The sequence below is a fragment of the Dromiciops gliroides genome, chromosome 3, assembly GCF_019393635.1.
Source record: "Dromiciops gliroides isolate mDroGli1 chromosome 3, mDroGli1.pri, whole genome shotgun sequence".
NCBI classification, from domain to species: Eukaryota; Metazoa; Chordata; class Mammalia; order Microbiotheria; family Microbiotheriidae; genus Dromiciops; species Dromiciops gliroides.
The window spans coordinates 557,933,732-557,949,523 of NC_057863.1; the positions used below are offsets into that span (position 1 = coordinate 557,933,732).

The following is a 15,792-nucleotide window of genomic DNA, read 5'->3' on the forward strand; positions in this document are numbered from 1 at the left end:
GTTTACATGTTGCTTCCACTCCTCCTCTTCCCCATCCCCTTCCCCCAACATGGTACACCCCTTGGGCTCCATCTTAGTTGTTATTTCCATTCAGCAATTCCCTTCCCCCCCCAATATACATACTTACACACTTTTATAAGGCTTATTCCTGTCTTGCTCCCCCCTTTCTCCTGGATTTGTTCCCTCCTGTCTTATACCTTGGCTCTTCAGATTCATGTCCTTCTTGACAATCCACTAATGTGACTTATTATACTAATGTGCTAATGGGAGGAAGGGGTTAGCAGCTCCTCCAGCTCTGAGGCTACATGTGTGTATTATGACAAGGGCCATCTGGATATAATAAATAATTGTTATTTGATCTTTGTATCATAGTGTATTAATTAGTATAAATTCAATAAAATAGTAAAGCAGTACTGATGAAATTGATATGAGATCTCTTTGACATCACTTGAAAATAGAAACATACGTAAATATACTTTAATACTTAATGGATCTGTAATTTCATCAGTGTGGTTATTTCTTCCATATCCTATAAACTCCTTGAGAGAAGTAATTGTTTCCTTCCCTTCCCTTCCCTCTCCTTTCCCCCTTTCTTTCCCTTTCCTTTCTCTTCCTTGTCTTCCTTATATTAGTATCCTCAGGAAATAAAGTGCCTGATACACAGGGGGTGCTTAATAAATACATGTTGATCAATCAATTGACTGACCGATACAAATTCCATCCTGTGTGTGTCTTCTCCTCCCATGTAATTCTTTTCTATGTTCTTCCATAGATCCTACACAAGAGACCTCTTCAGTGTGTTGGATGTCTTCCTCCTATCTTTTTCACATGTCATGGGTACCTGTGAGGCATTTAGACTTTTTCTCTGTCTCTCCACTCTCCTTTCATGACCTGCCCACCTCCTTTTCTGATTTGATGCTGTCTTGATGACATCCATTATATCACTTCCAGGTCATTCTTGAGAATATATTGTGACTGATTTGTAGCCCTGTCCTATGCCCCCCACTGCATCATCCCTTTAGGCTACCGACAATTCTGATTCTCTAATAGTCCTGGTGTTTCAAGATGTTTTAATTGTACAGAATCATATACTTTTGTATATGAGTTGAAAAGATAGGTCACCATGCTGTCCCTAGCTTGGGAACAACAGAAGTACTACACAACTTCCTAAATGCAATCTGGCTAGTTGGTGCCTTTCCTCTGTTGATTATTTCTAACCTATCCTGTACATAACTAATTTGGATAAAGTTCATATGCTGTCATCTCCATTAGACCATGAACACAATGAGAGTAGGAACTACCTTTGCCTTCCTTTGTTACTCTAGCACTTGGGACAGTGTCTGGCACATAGTATGCTCTTTGTTTGGGGGGGGGGCGGGTTGTTTGTTTCTTTGTTTTTGCGGGGCAATGAGGATTAAGTGTCTTGCCCAGGGTCACATAGCTAATAACTGTTAAGTGTCTGAACCTGGATTTGAACTCTGGTTCTCCTGAATCCAGGGCTGGTACTTTTATCCACTGCCCCACCTAGCTGCCCCTAGGCTCTTGCTTAATAATAATTTACTGACTGGGCCCAACTCACTGCCCATCAGGTGTGCCTTTCTTAAGTATATGTATTAATGGATTAACTCAATGGATTGGCTATCTGGCTATGCCAAAGCCTGAATGAGAGGCATTATTTTAATCCATTTAATTATCCCTATCTGCATTAACAGGGTGATTGCTTTTGAGCAATCACAGTTCCTCTGGGGAGGGAGGGACTATAAAATTCATGATTCAATAAACACAATATCATATGCAAAGAATAGCAACTGGAGGAACTCAATCTCATTTTATTTGGCCCTTGCACATCCAGCAAGGATATTAGGCATGACAGCAGCACATACTACTGATGAGCTGACAGTTTCCTGTTTTATGCCTCACTTGACATTAATCATCAGAGGGCTGCTGAACAGAGAAGCCTCTGAAGTTGCATTTGTCAAGGAATCCTGTGTGATCTTAACATTAGCATGAAAGACAGCTTGCTGGAGGTGAAACTTTAAAGCTGAATTTTTCTCTACCAAGTCAACAGCTTTTTAAACTCAACAAACAATAACCAGAACAGGATCTTTTCTTCTTTGTGCCTTCCAGTCAAATGAAAAGCTATGGTATCTTGGTGGTAAATGTTTGCCAAAGTCTGCTTATCCCATTTTCATATTTTCATCAAGGAAAAGTTTTTCGTAGTTGCCAAATTTATTTTCCTAAGTGTTGGTCTGATCGTGTCTCACCCCACTCATGAAACTCCCTTTTATCTCAACAATGACATAGAGGCTCCCTTGTCTGTCATTTAATATGTTTCCTACCCTGGCCCCTTCCTATCTCTCCAGCCTTCTTATACCCCACTTCCTTCCTCATACTTTCAGATCCAGCCGTATTGGCTTACTTGCTGCGCCTCACACCCGATACGCCACTTTCTATCTCTGCTTTGGTGCTAGCTGCCCTTCATGCCTGGGCTATTTTCCTTCTCCCCCTTTGCCTCTCAGACTCTCTAGCCTTCTCCCGAGACTCAGCTCAATTGCTACCTTTTGAAGGAGGCCTTTCTTGGTCTCCTCACTCCTTGCTAGCATCTTCTTCTTTAACATTTCTTCCTGTCTTCTCGGTGTGTATCACTTTAGTACATGCTGTCTCCTCCCTTAGAGTATAAGCTCCTTGAGGGCAGATTATTTGGCTCTATCTTTGTATCCCCAGAATTTAGTACAGTGCTTTTTTGCTTGATTGAAAGTCACTTTTTTTTTGCAGGGCAATGAGGATTAAATAATTTGTCCAGGGTTACACAGCTAGTAAGTGTCAAGTGTTTGAGGCTGGATTTGAACTCAGGTCTTCCTGAATCCAGGGCCAGTGTCTTATCCAGTGTACCACCTAGCTGCTCCCTGAAAGTTACTTTCAATATGCAAAAGGCATATTGAAGCAGCTATGTGGCCCAGTGGATAGAATACATTGTGTCTGCAGTCAGGAAGATACTCCTGTCTTAGATACTTACTAACCCTGGGCAAGTCACCCGACCTCTGTCTTCCTCAATTTTCCTCATCTGTAAAATAGGTATAGCAACAGTACCTACCACTTGGGGTTGTTATAGAGATCAAAGGAGATGACCTATGCAATGCACTTTGCAAACCTTCGAATGCTATATAAATACTAGCTATTTTATTAGCTATTGTTATAAAAATTCATTCTCATAAAGATTTTATAAAGGTGAGAAAGTAGGCATGCGATTTAATAACCAACAATCTTCTCTTATTCTCCTTTTTTTGGGTAAGAATATTACCTGTGATTATGTTATCCTATTATAGCTATATTATATATGGCAATCTATATTATATGTTTAATATAGATATCCTCATACATATTCTCATAATATGACTTTTTGAAAGTTTTGTATCATAACTAGCATTCTACAACATCCTTGACAAGTGATTGGTCAAATGAGATAATAATTGTAAAGTGCCTGGAACATAGTAAGTGCTATATAAATGTTAGGTGGTAGTAAAAGTAGTAGTAATAGTACTAGTAGTGGTAGTGGTGGTGGTACTACTGCTATTCCTCTTTTTACTCCTCCTTTTACTCCTCTTTCCCCTCCTCCTCCTCCTACTATTGCTACTACTAGACAGCTTCTACTTGAAGACTCCAATGATGCAGAACTTTTGAGACAACCTTTGCCATTTTATGATGATTCTAATTGTTAGGAAGTTTTTCATGATATGAACTAATATCTGCTGGCCTTTAACTTCCATCCATTATTTCTCATTCTACCCTTGGGTGAAATGTGCAAATTTAGAGACATTTCCACTCCAAATATTATATGGACTATTTGTGCCCAACTTGTGGTAGACTTCTGAGCTCATATTGGTATGATCAGCCACAGTTGGACACATGGTACCTTGACTCCCACACAATGATATCATTTTGGTCCTCTTTAAGCATGAAGAACAACCAATCATCCTTGGGGACCAAACAGAATAAGTCTCAGCCATTTTCCATAGGACATCCCTTCAAATACTTGAATATAGCTTCCCAGTCTTCTCTTATTGAAGCTAATTACCTTTACTTCCTTCAATTAGAATTATAGCTTTATGAAAGAATTTAGATTATTAGTAACACAAAAAAGCCATTAGGAGGACTTAGGTCTCTTGATCCCAATGTCAATAGTTAATCAAAGTTTATAGATGACTCAGATTAGATGAGATGGTTCCCAGTCAGTAGACTGGAACTTGTCAAGTGATCTCAAATTGGATCTGGAAGATTCCCAGACTGTTCACCACCATGACATACCTCTTGGGCCCACTTTACTCTCCCACATTTTTAGGAATTCCAGTCACAGTGTCCCCTTCCCTAACAGGATTTAATAATGATGATGATGATGATGATGACGGCTAGCATTTATATATCACTTTAAGGTTTGCAAAGTGCTTTATGAATATTATCTCATTTAATCCTCATGACAATCCCAGGAGGTAGGTATAACAACCACCCTTATATAATAAATATATAACTTGTAAGATGATCCCCATTTTATAGTTGAGGAAACTGAGGCAGATGAATCCAAGGGACTTGCCCAAGGTCATGTAGCTGGTAACTGTCTGAGGCTGGATTTGAACTCAGATTTTCCTGACTCCAAGTCTAGCACTCTATCCACTATAGTACCTAACTGCCTTTCCCCCCAATAAATAGTTCAGATAGCCCTGGGTTGGACTAAGAATAATAATAAATCACATTTAGGTAGCACATTAGTGTTCACAAAGCACCTTTTTCATTAAAAAAAAAAAGGTCTTTGAGGTCACCAGGCTAAGTAAGGACAAACCTCAGGCTGGCCACTTACCCAAGCTAGACCTCATTATCCTCTTCCATAAAATGGGGTAGTTGAAATAAATGCCCTTTAAGGTCATTTTCAGCTCTGCCTATCTTTGGGTCTAGGAGTTTTCTTCCCATTTTTCATAGTTAATTTTTTCATATCTTGCAGATTCTTGCTTTTTTGCTGGCATTCCACAGTCAAGTAACTGAATAATGCAAGGCTCCTCTCAGAAATGTTCTTGGCCAGAAAGATGCATAATTATATGCAAAACAAGTTTTATGGAAGCACACAGAATTTCAGAGTTGGATAGGACCTCAGTAGCCATCTGGTACAAGCCATACCTGAAAAAATCATCCTGACTTATAAATAATACATCTAAGGAATGGTCATCTAGCCTCTGTTTGAAGACCTCCATGAAGGGAGAATCCAATTACTTCCTAAGGCAAACCATTCTACTTTTGGATGGGTCTTATCGTGAACCAAGTTTTCCCTTATACTCAACTTAAATTTGCCTCTTTATAATTTATTGCCACTGCTACCAGTCCTGTCCTTTGAAATCAAATCCAAAAAATTTGAATCCCACTTCCACATGACAGCCTTCTGTATCATTAGAGACATCTATCACATCTTCTCTAGGCCTTTCCTTCTCCAAGATACTTCAACTGATTCTCAGAAGGCATGGGCTCAGGGACCTTCACCATTCTTTACTTTCACAAGGTAGGCAAGCAATTATAGGTAAAACAATAAGGAATTCTAAAGTGTATAGACATGACTGAAATGACTGAACAACAACAAAGAAAAAGAACATCGAATTGAGAGTAAAGAGAGCTGGGTGCTGTTCTAGGGTCTGCTCTACAATAATAATAACTGAGATTTATATAACTCTACAGTTTGCTAAGCATCTTATCTGACTCTATCCACGGTACCAGCTAGCTACTCTTTTTCCACCATCTCACTTGAACTCGCTTCCTTTCTCTAAAATGAGTAGATAAGCTGTGCTTTGACCAGTAAAATCATCTGCCCATGTGGCAATCTATCTCACGGTTGAATGAATCGCTTTAACTTTGCCCATTGTTGATCCATACTCACATACCTCCAATGACCCTCACACTCTATCAAGAAAGAAGTTCTTGCCTTAAATTATAGAGAAAGGAAAACAAAACAATGCAAGCTATTAAGTAATAATGTATATGAGTAGGCTGGAACAGCTCAACTTGACAAATGATGCCAAAGTAATAGAATGACTGAATAGGTGATTAATGGACAAGATGGGAGAACAATATAGGAAATTGGGTGGGTAATTATATTCTCACCAGCCCCTGGGTGAACACAGAGTCTTTAGTAGTGTCAATTATTTATTCCCATGAGATTTTAGCTCTGTTTGTACATACACAGTTAAGGCAAGGACTGAGGCAGTTACCCAAATAATGGCAAGAGTAGCAAGAATGGGAACCATGCCTTATGAATCATTATGCCCCCCTTACACCTCTGCCATGTCTAGAGTAGCACAATAGACATAAAATGTACTTGAAAAATCTTTTAAATGATGAAATAAATTCATGATTAAATAATCTAAAATTATCTGAATAGGAATTCTTTTGAGTTGGATTAGCCATCTCATACAGCAACACTAAAGCTTATATCACAAGGACAATTTCAGATTGAGCATTAAAGAAATGCTCTGATGGGGGTTCAAAACTTCAGCTAATCCCAACAAGGAAGGAATGATCAGTTGATGGCTCTTGCTTTGCTTGAACCCAGAGGATAGACCTGAGAGAAATGGGTAGATGTTCCAAAGAGGAAGATTTTGGCTTGGTGTAAGATTACCAAGAAATCCCAACTTCCTAAAAATGGGAGCTATTCAAAAGTGGAATGGGAGGATTTCTTTGCATCCTTATATTAACAAGTTATCTCCTTGCTGTTTTTGGCATGAGACTACATGCAATGAGTACTGTGCCACCTACAGACTCCAGGCATTTTCAGTGGCTCTCTTCCATGCTGGAAATTCTCTTCCTTCTCATATCTGGCTCCTGACCTCCTTTAAGTGTTGTTTTCTATAAGAAGCCCTTTCTGGTCCCCCTTAATGCTAGTACCTTCCTTCTATTAATTATCTCCAATTTATCCTGTATAAATCTTGTTTGTATATAGTTATTTTCATGCTGTCTCTACCATTAGTCTATAACTTCTTGAGAGCAGGGATTACCTTTTACCTTTCTTTGTATTCTACCTCTTAACACAGTGTCTGACGCATTTTTTGTTGTTTCTCAGTTGTTTTAATCATGCCCAACTCTTTTTGACCCATTTTGGGGTTTTCTTAGCAGAGATACTAGAGTAATTTTCCATTACCTTCTCCAGCTCATTTCACACATGAGGAAACTGAGGCAAGCAGAGTTGTGACTTTCCCAAGGTCACACAGCTAGTAAGTGTCTGAGGCCACATTTGAACTCGGGTCTCCCTGACTCTAGGCCTTGGCACTCTATCCACTGCACCAACTAGCTCCTCTTCTAATACACAGTATTCATTTAATAAAAGTTTATCAGGGCAGGTAGGTGGCACAATGGATAGAGCACTGGCCCTGGAGTCAGGAGGACCTGAGATCAAATCAGACCTCAGACAATTGACAATTACTAGCTGTGTGACCCTGGGCAAGTCACTTAATCCCAATTGCCTCACCAAAAAACAAACAAAAAAGTTTATCAATTGACGATTAGAATGGAAGGCCGATACTATTTCACTTTTACCTTTTCATCTCTAGTAATTAGGGTAGTACATACTTAATAAATGTTGATTGATTGTATTGATGGTTAGCAAGTCTGAGCAGTTTACTTGATATAAAATGGGGATAAAGAGGCGCTATGATATAGTAAATAGATTTCTGTATTTGGAGTCAGGGGACCTGGGTTAAAATCCTAGCTTTACCACTTACTAGCTGTGTGATTGTGATCAGGTCATTTAATCTCACTGAGCTTTATGTATTTATTCACTGGTTAAAAAAAAAATATGAAGAGGCTGGGCTATATGACCTCTACTTCCAGTTCTAAATCTATGACCTTGTGATACTTAAATTTCACAGGGTAGGGAAAGTTGTGAGTTTAGCACTTGGCAAACTATATAGTCTCATAGAAATGTGCATCATCATTATTATATTCTAGTCTGTCAATAAACACTTATTAAATACCCACTATGTACCAGTCACTGTGCTAAGTGTTTTGTTGTTGTTCAGTCATGTCTGACTCTTTGTGAGCCCCTTTGGGATTTTCTTGGTAGAGATACAAGAGTGACTTGATATTTCCTTTTCCAGCTCATTTTACAGATGAGGAAACTGAGGCAAACAGGGTTAAGCAACTTGCCCAGGGTTACATAGCTAATAAGTGTCTGAGGACAGATTTGAACTTAGGAAGATGAGTCTTCCTGATTCTAAGACCAGTGCTCTAGCCACTGAGCCAGCCAACTTCCCCATGCTAAGGGGCTAGGGATACAAAAGTTAGTCCTTGATCTTAAGAAACCCATAGCCTAACAGCAGAGCCAAGATGAAAATGACTATAAACAAACAAGCTATATTCAGGGTAAATTGGAAATAATCAATAGACGGAAGGCACTAGAATGAGGGGAGATAGAGAAAGGCTTCTCATAGAAGATGGGATTTTAGCTGAGACTGGAAAGAAGCTAGGAAAGTCAGGAGATCAAGGGAAAGGACACATTCTAGGCACAGGGGACAGTCACTGAAAATACCCAGATTCTGGAGATGGGGCAGGATGTGCCAGGAATAGCAAGGAGGCCAGTGTCACTGCATGGCCCAGTCTTTGGGGGTGGGGGTATAACTGGTAAACAGAATAGAAAGGTGGGAGGGGTAGTTTATGAGGGTTTTTGACCAGTCAACATATCTACATAATTGTTACCACAGGGTTCGGCAACATGTCACTAACAGAGGACCATATTAGTATATGGTCTATACTTAGCTTACTACATGGATATATGAAATAATATGTAACGATTGGAATGATGCCACCTGCTGGAGACTTACTGTAGGAAAGCTCCACCATGAGGAGAAGGTCTCTGAGGGCAAGACCATACGTCTTTTCTTTGGTGTCAGGTGACATTTGCTTGTGGGAGGAAGAAGGGGGAGCCTGGCGCACTGACTCTCTCTCTTTCTTGAGGACTCCGGTGGAGAAGGGAGCTAGAAATGTGTTCTCCCTTTAATAGATAGATGAACCTAGGCCTTTCTCTTTCTCTTCACCAAATTCTTATTCTCCTTAATGAATGCTTAAAAGTCTAACCTTTGCTAAAGTTTATAATTTATTGGCGACTACTCATTGGATATTTTAGACAGACTAGCTAGAATTTTAGCCCCTTACAAATACTAGCTGCCATTTCTAGAGTGCTTTACATCACCAATCTTATTTGACCCCTCACAACAACCCTGTGAAGGAGGTGTTTTCTATCTTATTACTCTCACTTTATAAATAAGGAAAGGTCAACAAGTTTAAGTGACTCACCAATAGTTACACAGTTAGCTGGTGTCCAGAGTAAGATTTGAACTCAAGCTCAGGTGCCTCCCCACATTATCTCACACTGCCCTTCCTAGATTGTCAGTCCCTGCAATCTCCACAGTGCTGAACCTATGGCTGTCCAAAAACTATTCGATAATTAATTGATTCAAATAGGGCCCTTTCCCTCACAGATGGATCAGATAATGCTACAAAATTATCCCACTTAATCCAAATCTATACACACACCCATACATGGGGGATACATGTGTGTATGTTTGTATCAGTTTTGTGGATGGCTCTTTTGCTTTTGGTAAATAAATGTATTTTCAGTGTCTGTCACAACATTGCATGTATTAAATCAGGAGGTTAAAATGTATTCCTCCTTTCAAATATTCTGCCATCAACTTTACATCAGTTGTATCTTTGTTCTGTACACTTTAGGCTCAACATAATGGAAATATAAAAATATTAATGAGTAGATAGCTCTTTTTGGACCCCTTCTTGAATCCAGGACCTTAGCTTAAACAATGAAATAAAAGTATTTAATGTGTTATTAACAGTATCCTCATTTCAACCTCATCATTAACATTCCTCTTAAGATTGGGAAAATACCTTGGTGGCCCTGTCCACAGCTGCTTCCCCCATGTTTGTAAACAGGTCATTATGGGGAAAAAAAGACTTCATTGTGCTTTGAAATATGATTAAAATTATATGCCATTGTCCTGATGCCCCTGTTTGACTACCATAATGTGCTTGTTCTATAGAATGAAAATGTGGATTAGATTCAAGTAAATGGCAATAGGGACCACTTGGATTCTCTATTCTTTTTTTTACCTACCCCTTTGGCATCGATCACACCAGGCTTTGCATTAAACTTCACTGTCTTCAATCGAGCACGTTCCTTTCTTTCCACTCTGAAAAATGAAAACAACAAAAAAATAAAAGAGAAAATGGATTAGGTTACTAAATAGGAATTAAAAGAAAAAAATAAGCAATTCTATTCTCCTACATGCTCTCTTCTCCCCTCACATCTCTAATCAACTCTGATGACTCAAATCAATTCCGATTGAAACATATTTGAGGGAAAAGATTTAGTAACAGGTTTCTAAGAAAGGGAAAGCCAGCAATGAATCCTCAAAACTCTTTATATCATTTGTATGGAAAGTGGCAGTATTTAGAAAGAAGGTAAATATCGATGGGCTGGAGGGCTGACCTTTGAGTCTGGAAAACCTGGGTTAAATCCTTCATTTGAAACATGCTTTTGGTATCACCATGGGTAGGAGGGGTTTTCCACACCAGGAGTTCTCAATACAGATGAAGTCGAAGGTCTGGAAAGTATAGGCATGTATGTGTGCAATCAAATAACAGTGACCAGCAAGTCACCTTCTGAGTCAGGAAGAACTGAGCTGAAATTCTGCTTTTGACACATACTGGCTAGGTAAGTCTGGGCAAGTCTCTACCTGTCAGTACCCTAATCTTTTCCTGTTTCAGTACAATTGTCAATCTGAATTTGTAGAGGGTGTTTTCTTCCTAGGAATTCCTTGTACCAAAAAAACACCATATTTCCAGTTCCCCTCTCCCTCTATCTCTCTCTCACTCACTCAGATTATCTATCTATCTATCAATCTATCCATCCATCCATCCATCCATCTGTCCATCTGTCCATCATCGATCTATCCATCCATTTATCCTCTCCCTGTCTATTCAATATATGCTTATATGTCTATGGGGAGCTAGGTGGTGCAGTAGATGGAGTGCTGGACCTGATGTCAGGAAGACATCTTAAATCAGGCCTCAGACATATTAGCTATGTGATACTGGGCAAGTCCCTTAACCCTGTTTGCCTTATATTCCTCATCTGTGAAATGAGCTGGAGGAAGAAATGGCAAACCACTCCAGCATTGTTGCCAACAAAACCCCAAATGGGGTAATAAAGAGTTGGACATGATTGAAAGAACTCAACAACAACAACAACATATGCAAATGTTTATATATAAACATGCAGGTATGGTGTGTTTATACATGTTTGTGTACATGCAAACACACATGCATGTACATATAGACATGTGTGTTTAACATATGTATACAGCTAAATTATCATATATTAGACACATATATCCATATACCAAGGGATTTGAATTAAGGGTCCAGGAACTTGTTCTTTAAATATTGTGATAATAGCTTTCACTATTATTGATTTCCTTTGGAATCCTATGTATTCTATTTTATTTATTTAAAAAGCATTCTTCTGAGAAAGAATCTATAGGCTTCACCACACTGTCAAAGCAGACCAAGACACAAAAAGGTTAAGAACCCTTGACATATACACACATATGTGTATATATAAACATATATTTAACACTTACATCTTATTTATATTATGTGGGTATATAAATGTATTTGTATATAGAATTAATCTCATCCAGTTCAAATTTTCCCCAAACCAACCAAAGAATGACTGAATAGATTTTTGAAGCCTAAACTATTCATAAATCGATTCTGAACCACATAACTCCTTTCCACATGAGAAGTCTTTTACATTTTCTGTTAAAACACTGAGGGAACAGGTTTCTATAGTTACACAACTGAGCCACAGAATATATTTACTTCACTTTAGTGCACAATTTCTGCATGGATACAGAGGGACCAAACCTTTCAAAGGTAATCATTGATATTAAAGCTTAAAAACTGCCATAATTATGCACTTGCGGACCAAGTGCTATCATAGGAAAGGAAGAAAATGAAGGCTTAAGTCAGCATAATCTGCAAAATGGAAAGAGGATCATAGGGGAAATTACTGGCTCCAAGCTTTCTCTGCTTCTCTCAACTTCAAGTCAGGTGTGAATATTGGTCCAATCTGCCCCCTTTTCCATCCTCCAAAATGCCAATTATTGTATTAACATTATTCTGGATCCTTTTCATAACCCAGCCTTCCTAATGAAGAGTGATAGATACTGCTTCATTATGCCCTAATAAAATCACTCTTCATTTACCGAGGCCACTGATGTTTTGTTTGTTTATTTGTTTGTGGGGCAATGAGAATTAAGTGACTTGCCCAGGGTCACACAGCTAGTAAGTGTCAAGTGTCTGAGGTTGGATTTGAACTCAGGTCCTCCCAAATCCAGGGCTGGTGCTCTATGCACTGCGCCACCTAGCTGCCCCTGACTGATGTTTTTAATAACAACAACAAACATTCAGTGAGCACTTCTTAGAAGCCCAGTAGGGTTGTGAATAGCATCCTGGACTTGGAGTAAGAAGTTTGTTTTCTCATCTGCAAAATGGAATTTAAAATACAGTTTCTAATTTATGGGCATTTTGAGCTAGGGAGGGAGTACTTTGTAAACTTCTAAGGAATAAGTCAATGTGAGCTTTTAATCAGGGCATAGAAAGAAGAAAGGAAACAAGCCTTTATTAAGCAAGATCCTGTGCTAAGTGCTTTTCAAATATTATCTCATTTGATCTTCAAAACAATGCTGGGAGGGAGGTGCTATTATGATGATCCCTATCTTACATTTGAGGCAAGAGAGGCAGACAGAGGTTGTTACTGGCCCAGGGTCACAGTTAGGAAGTATGTGAAGCTAGATTTGAACTCAAGTCTTCCTGACTTCAGGCCCAGAACTCTATCCATTGTGCCACCAAGACTTAGGTCTTGGGGGTTTTGTTATTGTTGTTTTGACTAGGACCTGTGATTTCATTGGTGTGGTAAAGTCCCCATTGTGGATCACAGGTTCGAACCCAAACTCTGCCACTTACTGTCTGTCTGACTGGACAAATCACCTCACTTTTCTGGTCCAGTTTCCTTATATGTAAGATGATGGAGTTGGGATATATAGTTTTGAAGGACCCTTCTAGCACCACGTCTGGCCCATAGGTTTTTAAATATGCTTGTTGATTGATTCTAGCTCTCAGAGGTTACAATGGTTGCAGTTAATCATGTAATTTACACAAGATGTGTACTGGTTGTCTCAGAAATGAATTAAAGTAGAAAGTGATAAATTGCACCAGAATGGTATAAAGTATTATGGGAATTCCTTTTATACACACTTACATATAGGATAGACCAATACTTTATACATATGTAACTTACAATCATTTAATGTAGCTGTCCTCCACAAATACATTCTAGATATATTCCATTCTTATTTTCAAGATGTATATGCTGAATTTTCCATTTTCCTAATAAATGTTTCCCATTAAAGATATTCCAATAGTCAATTCACCACACCTTTTTCATACCCTAGCTCAGATTTGTAACAAGATTGAACATCTTTAGGCAGATGCAAAATAAGCTAATGTTAATGGTCTCATTAGAATAATAAATGCCTTGAGAAATACATAGGATTTGGAATCCAAAGACCTGTATTTGATTCCTTGTTCTTCCATATACCATGTTTGTGACTTAGAGCAAACCACTTAACTTTGATGATATTTCAGTTTCTTCATTTGTAAAAATGAAATGGTTGGACTATAGGAGTTTTGATGTAGGTCCCCTCTGACTTTAAATTTCACCATCCTGTATGTTTGGCTATCTACATTATATATCTAGTTAAAATCTATTTGATTTCAAAATGTTCTATTAAAAACAATACATACTCAAAAGGAAACTGTCAATTACAAAGGTTAGGAATAAAAGAGTTGAAGATCTTGTTAATATCTCAAGTTTTGGCACTGAACTCAAAGTTAACAATGACATCAATGATCTTGAATGAGCCCATATAAAGCAAAAAAATTCATGACAAATGTGAAGCTGAGGTTGGGTTTGGGTTTTTTAAATCTAGAAGATTTTGGAAGTTTTTTGGTGTGAGCTTTAAATAAACTGAGCCCAATTTGTGGTTTAAAGTGGATATCAAATGAGCAGATCTTGGAAGTAGGGTTGGGGAAGGCAAATTGCTGCCTTTTTTCCAGATAATTTTTGACTCAAAAAGACTAATAATACAGATTAGCCAAGTGCATGATCCATCTACAATGTGGTTTTGATAAAGGTATAGCAATTAGCAGTTGGCTTAAACCAAAAAGTATGATAAATTCATCTCAGCATTAAAATTTAAATTAACTTTATATAAACCTCCAAAATCAGCAGTTTCTACTGCTCTATTTTAACAAGTTTATTAAAAGGCTTTCTTTGCAAATTGCCGAAGGTCATTAGGTCAAAGGACCCATCATTTTTCCTTCTGAGTGAGTCCTGCTTTATCACCTATGTGATCACCTATGTCTTCTGTGACGGAAACTCAGTGAAAATAAGTATAAGGAGAACAATTACCCATGAAGGAAAATGAGAGGAAAGAACAATTCCTTCCTTTGACTTTGAGTTTAAAGGTGGGAAAGTAAAAAAAAAAAAAAGGTGGGAGAGTTCATAGAGTCCTGAACTTGGATTTAGGCAGACATGAATTTGAATCCACTTACTAGCTTTGTAATTCTGGGTAAGTTACTGAACCTCATTGTACTTCAGTTATCTTATCTGTGAAATGGAGATAACATCACCTACCTCTCAGAGATGCAGTGAGGATCAAATGATGTAACAAATACATAGTGCTTTAAGGTTTGCAAAGCACCTTACAAGTGTTACTTGGTATTATTATTGTTATCTCTGCTGATGAATTACTGCTACCAGCTCTAGTAAGACAACCTCATGGATGGAGGGCAGACTGGGATATACAAAGTCACCTGTGTTAGTTGGAACTACAGCCATGCAACACTGGCATGAAAAATGAAGGCAGAAATACCCAACCCCATGAGGCTGTGTTTAGTGATCTATGCATTGGAATACTGGCTCCCAATGACATGTGAAGAAGAGCAGAAACTTGTGGGTAGCCAGTCTAAAAGGGGAAGAAGGATGTACAAAATCTCTTGATAGTACCATGAGAAAGTCAATCAGTTAGCAAGCATTTATTGAATGTTTCATATATTCTGGGCATTGTGCTAAGTGCTGAGTATAAAAGGCAAAAATGAAACAGTTGCTGAAAAATGTGCAGTTCTGAATATCATAAGGCTAGATGCACTGGAAGCACAGTGACAAAACATAGGGAAAATGTCACTTAGCAAGGATGATGTAGGAGAGTGAAATCACTAGACAAACAGACTGTGTCCCTCTAATAGTTCCAATTTGGTTTTATCTGTCACAGAATGTCATCAAGACTGGACTACAAGCAGCTGACTTGGAGGCCAAAAACCTCTACAGGATGAGCCAGTGTCCCCATTATCTGGCCAAAGATGGAAATAGTATGCATGAAAGTATCAAGTCCTATCTTCAACTCAGTCCAACAAATATTGGTCATGGCCCTACTGTGTGCTATGAATTAAGTTTTTATGGATATATGACCAAGGTCCTTTTCTGAAGGAAACTGCATTATAAAAGATATATAAATATGTGTGTATTAACACATATATAAATCTAACAAATATATAGACACAGTATAAAAGTGATATAGCTACACTGTATACCATACCTACATAAATGTATATGTAAATATATCTATA

General features: G+C 38.3%; 1 protein-coding gene across 12 annotated transcripts in view; it reads right to left on the bottom strand.

The window, feature by feature from the left end:
- The window catches only part of DLG2 (discs large MAGUK scaffold protein 2), a 2,692,860-nt gene that overhangs the window by 64,820 nt on the left and 2,612,248 nt on the right, over positions 1–15,792 (bottom strand). For all 12 annotated transcript variants that reach the window (XM_043992745.1, XM_043992737.1, XM_043992735.1 and 9 more), the window contains one exon: positions 10,154–10,229. In XM_043992745.1, the coding sequence (XP_043848680.1) occupies positions 10,154–10,229 (76 nt within the window). The remainder of the gene's footprint in view (positions 1–10,153; positions 10,230–15,792) is intronic.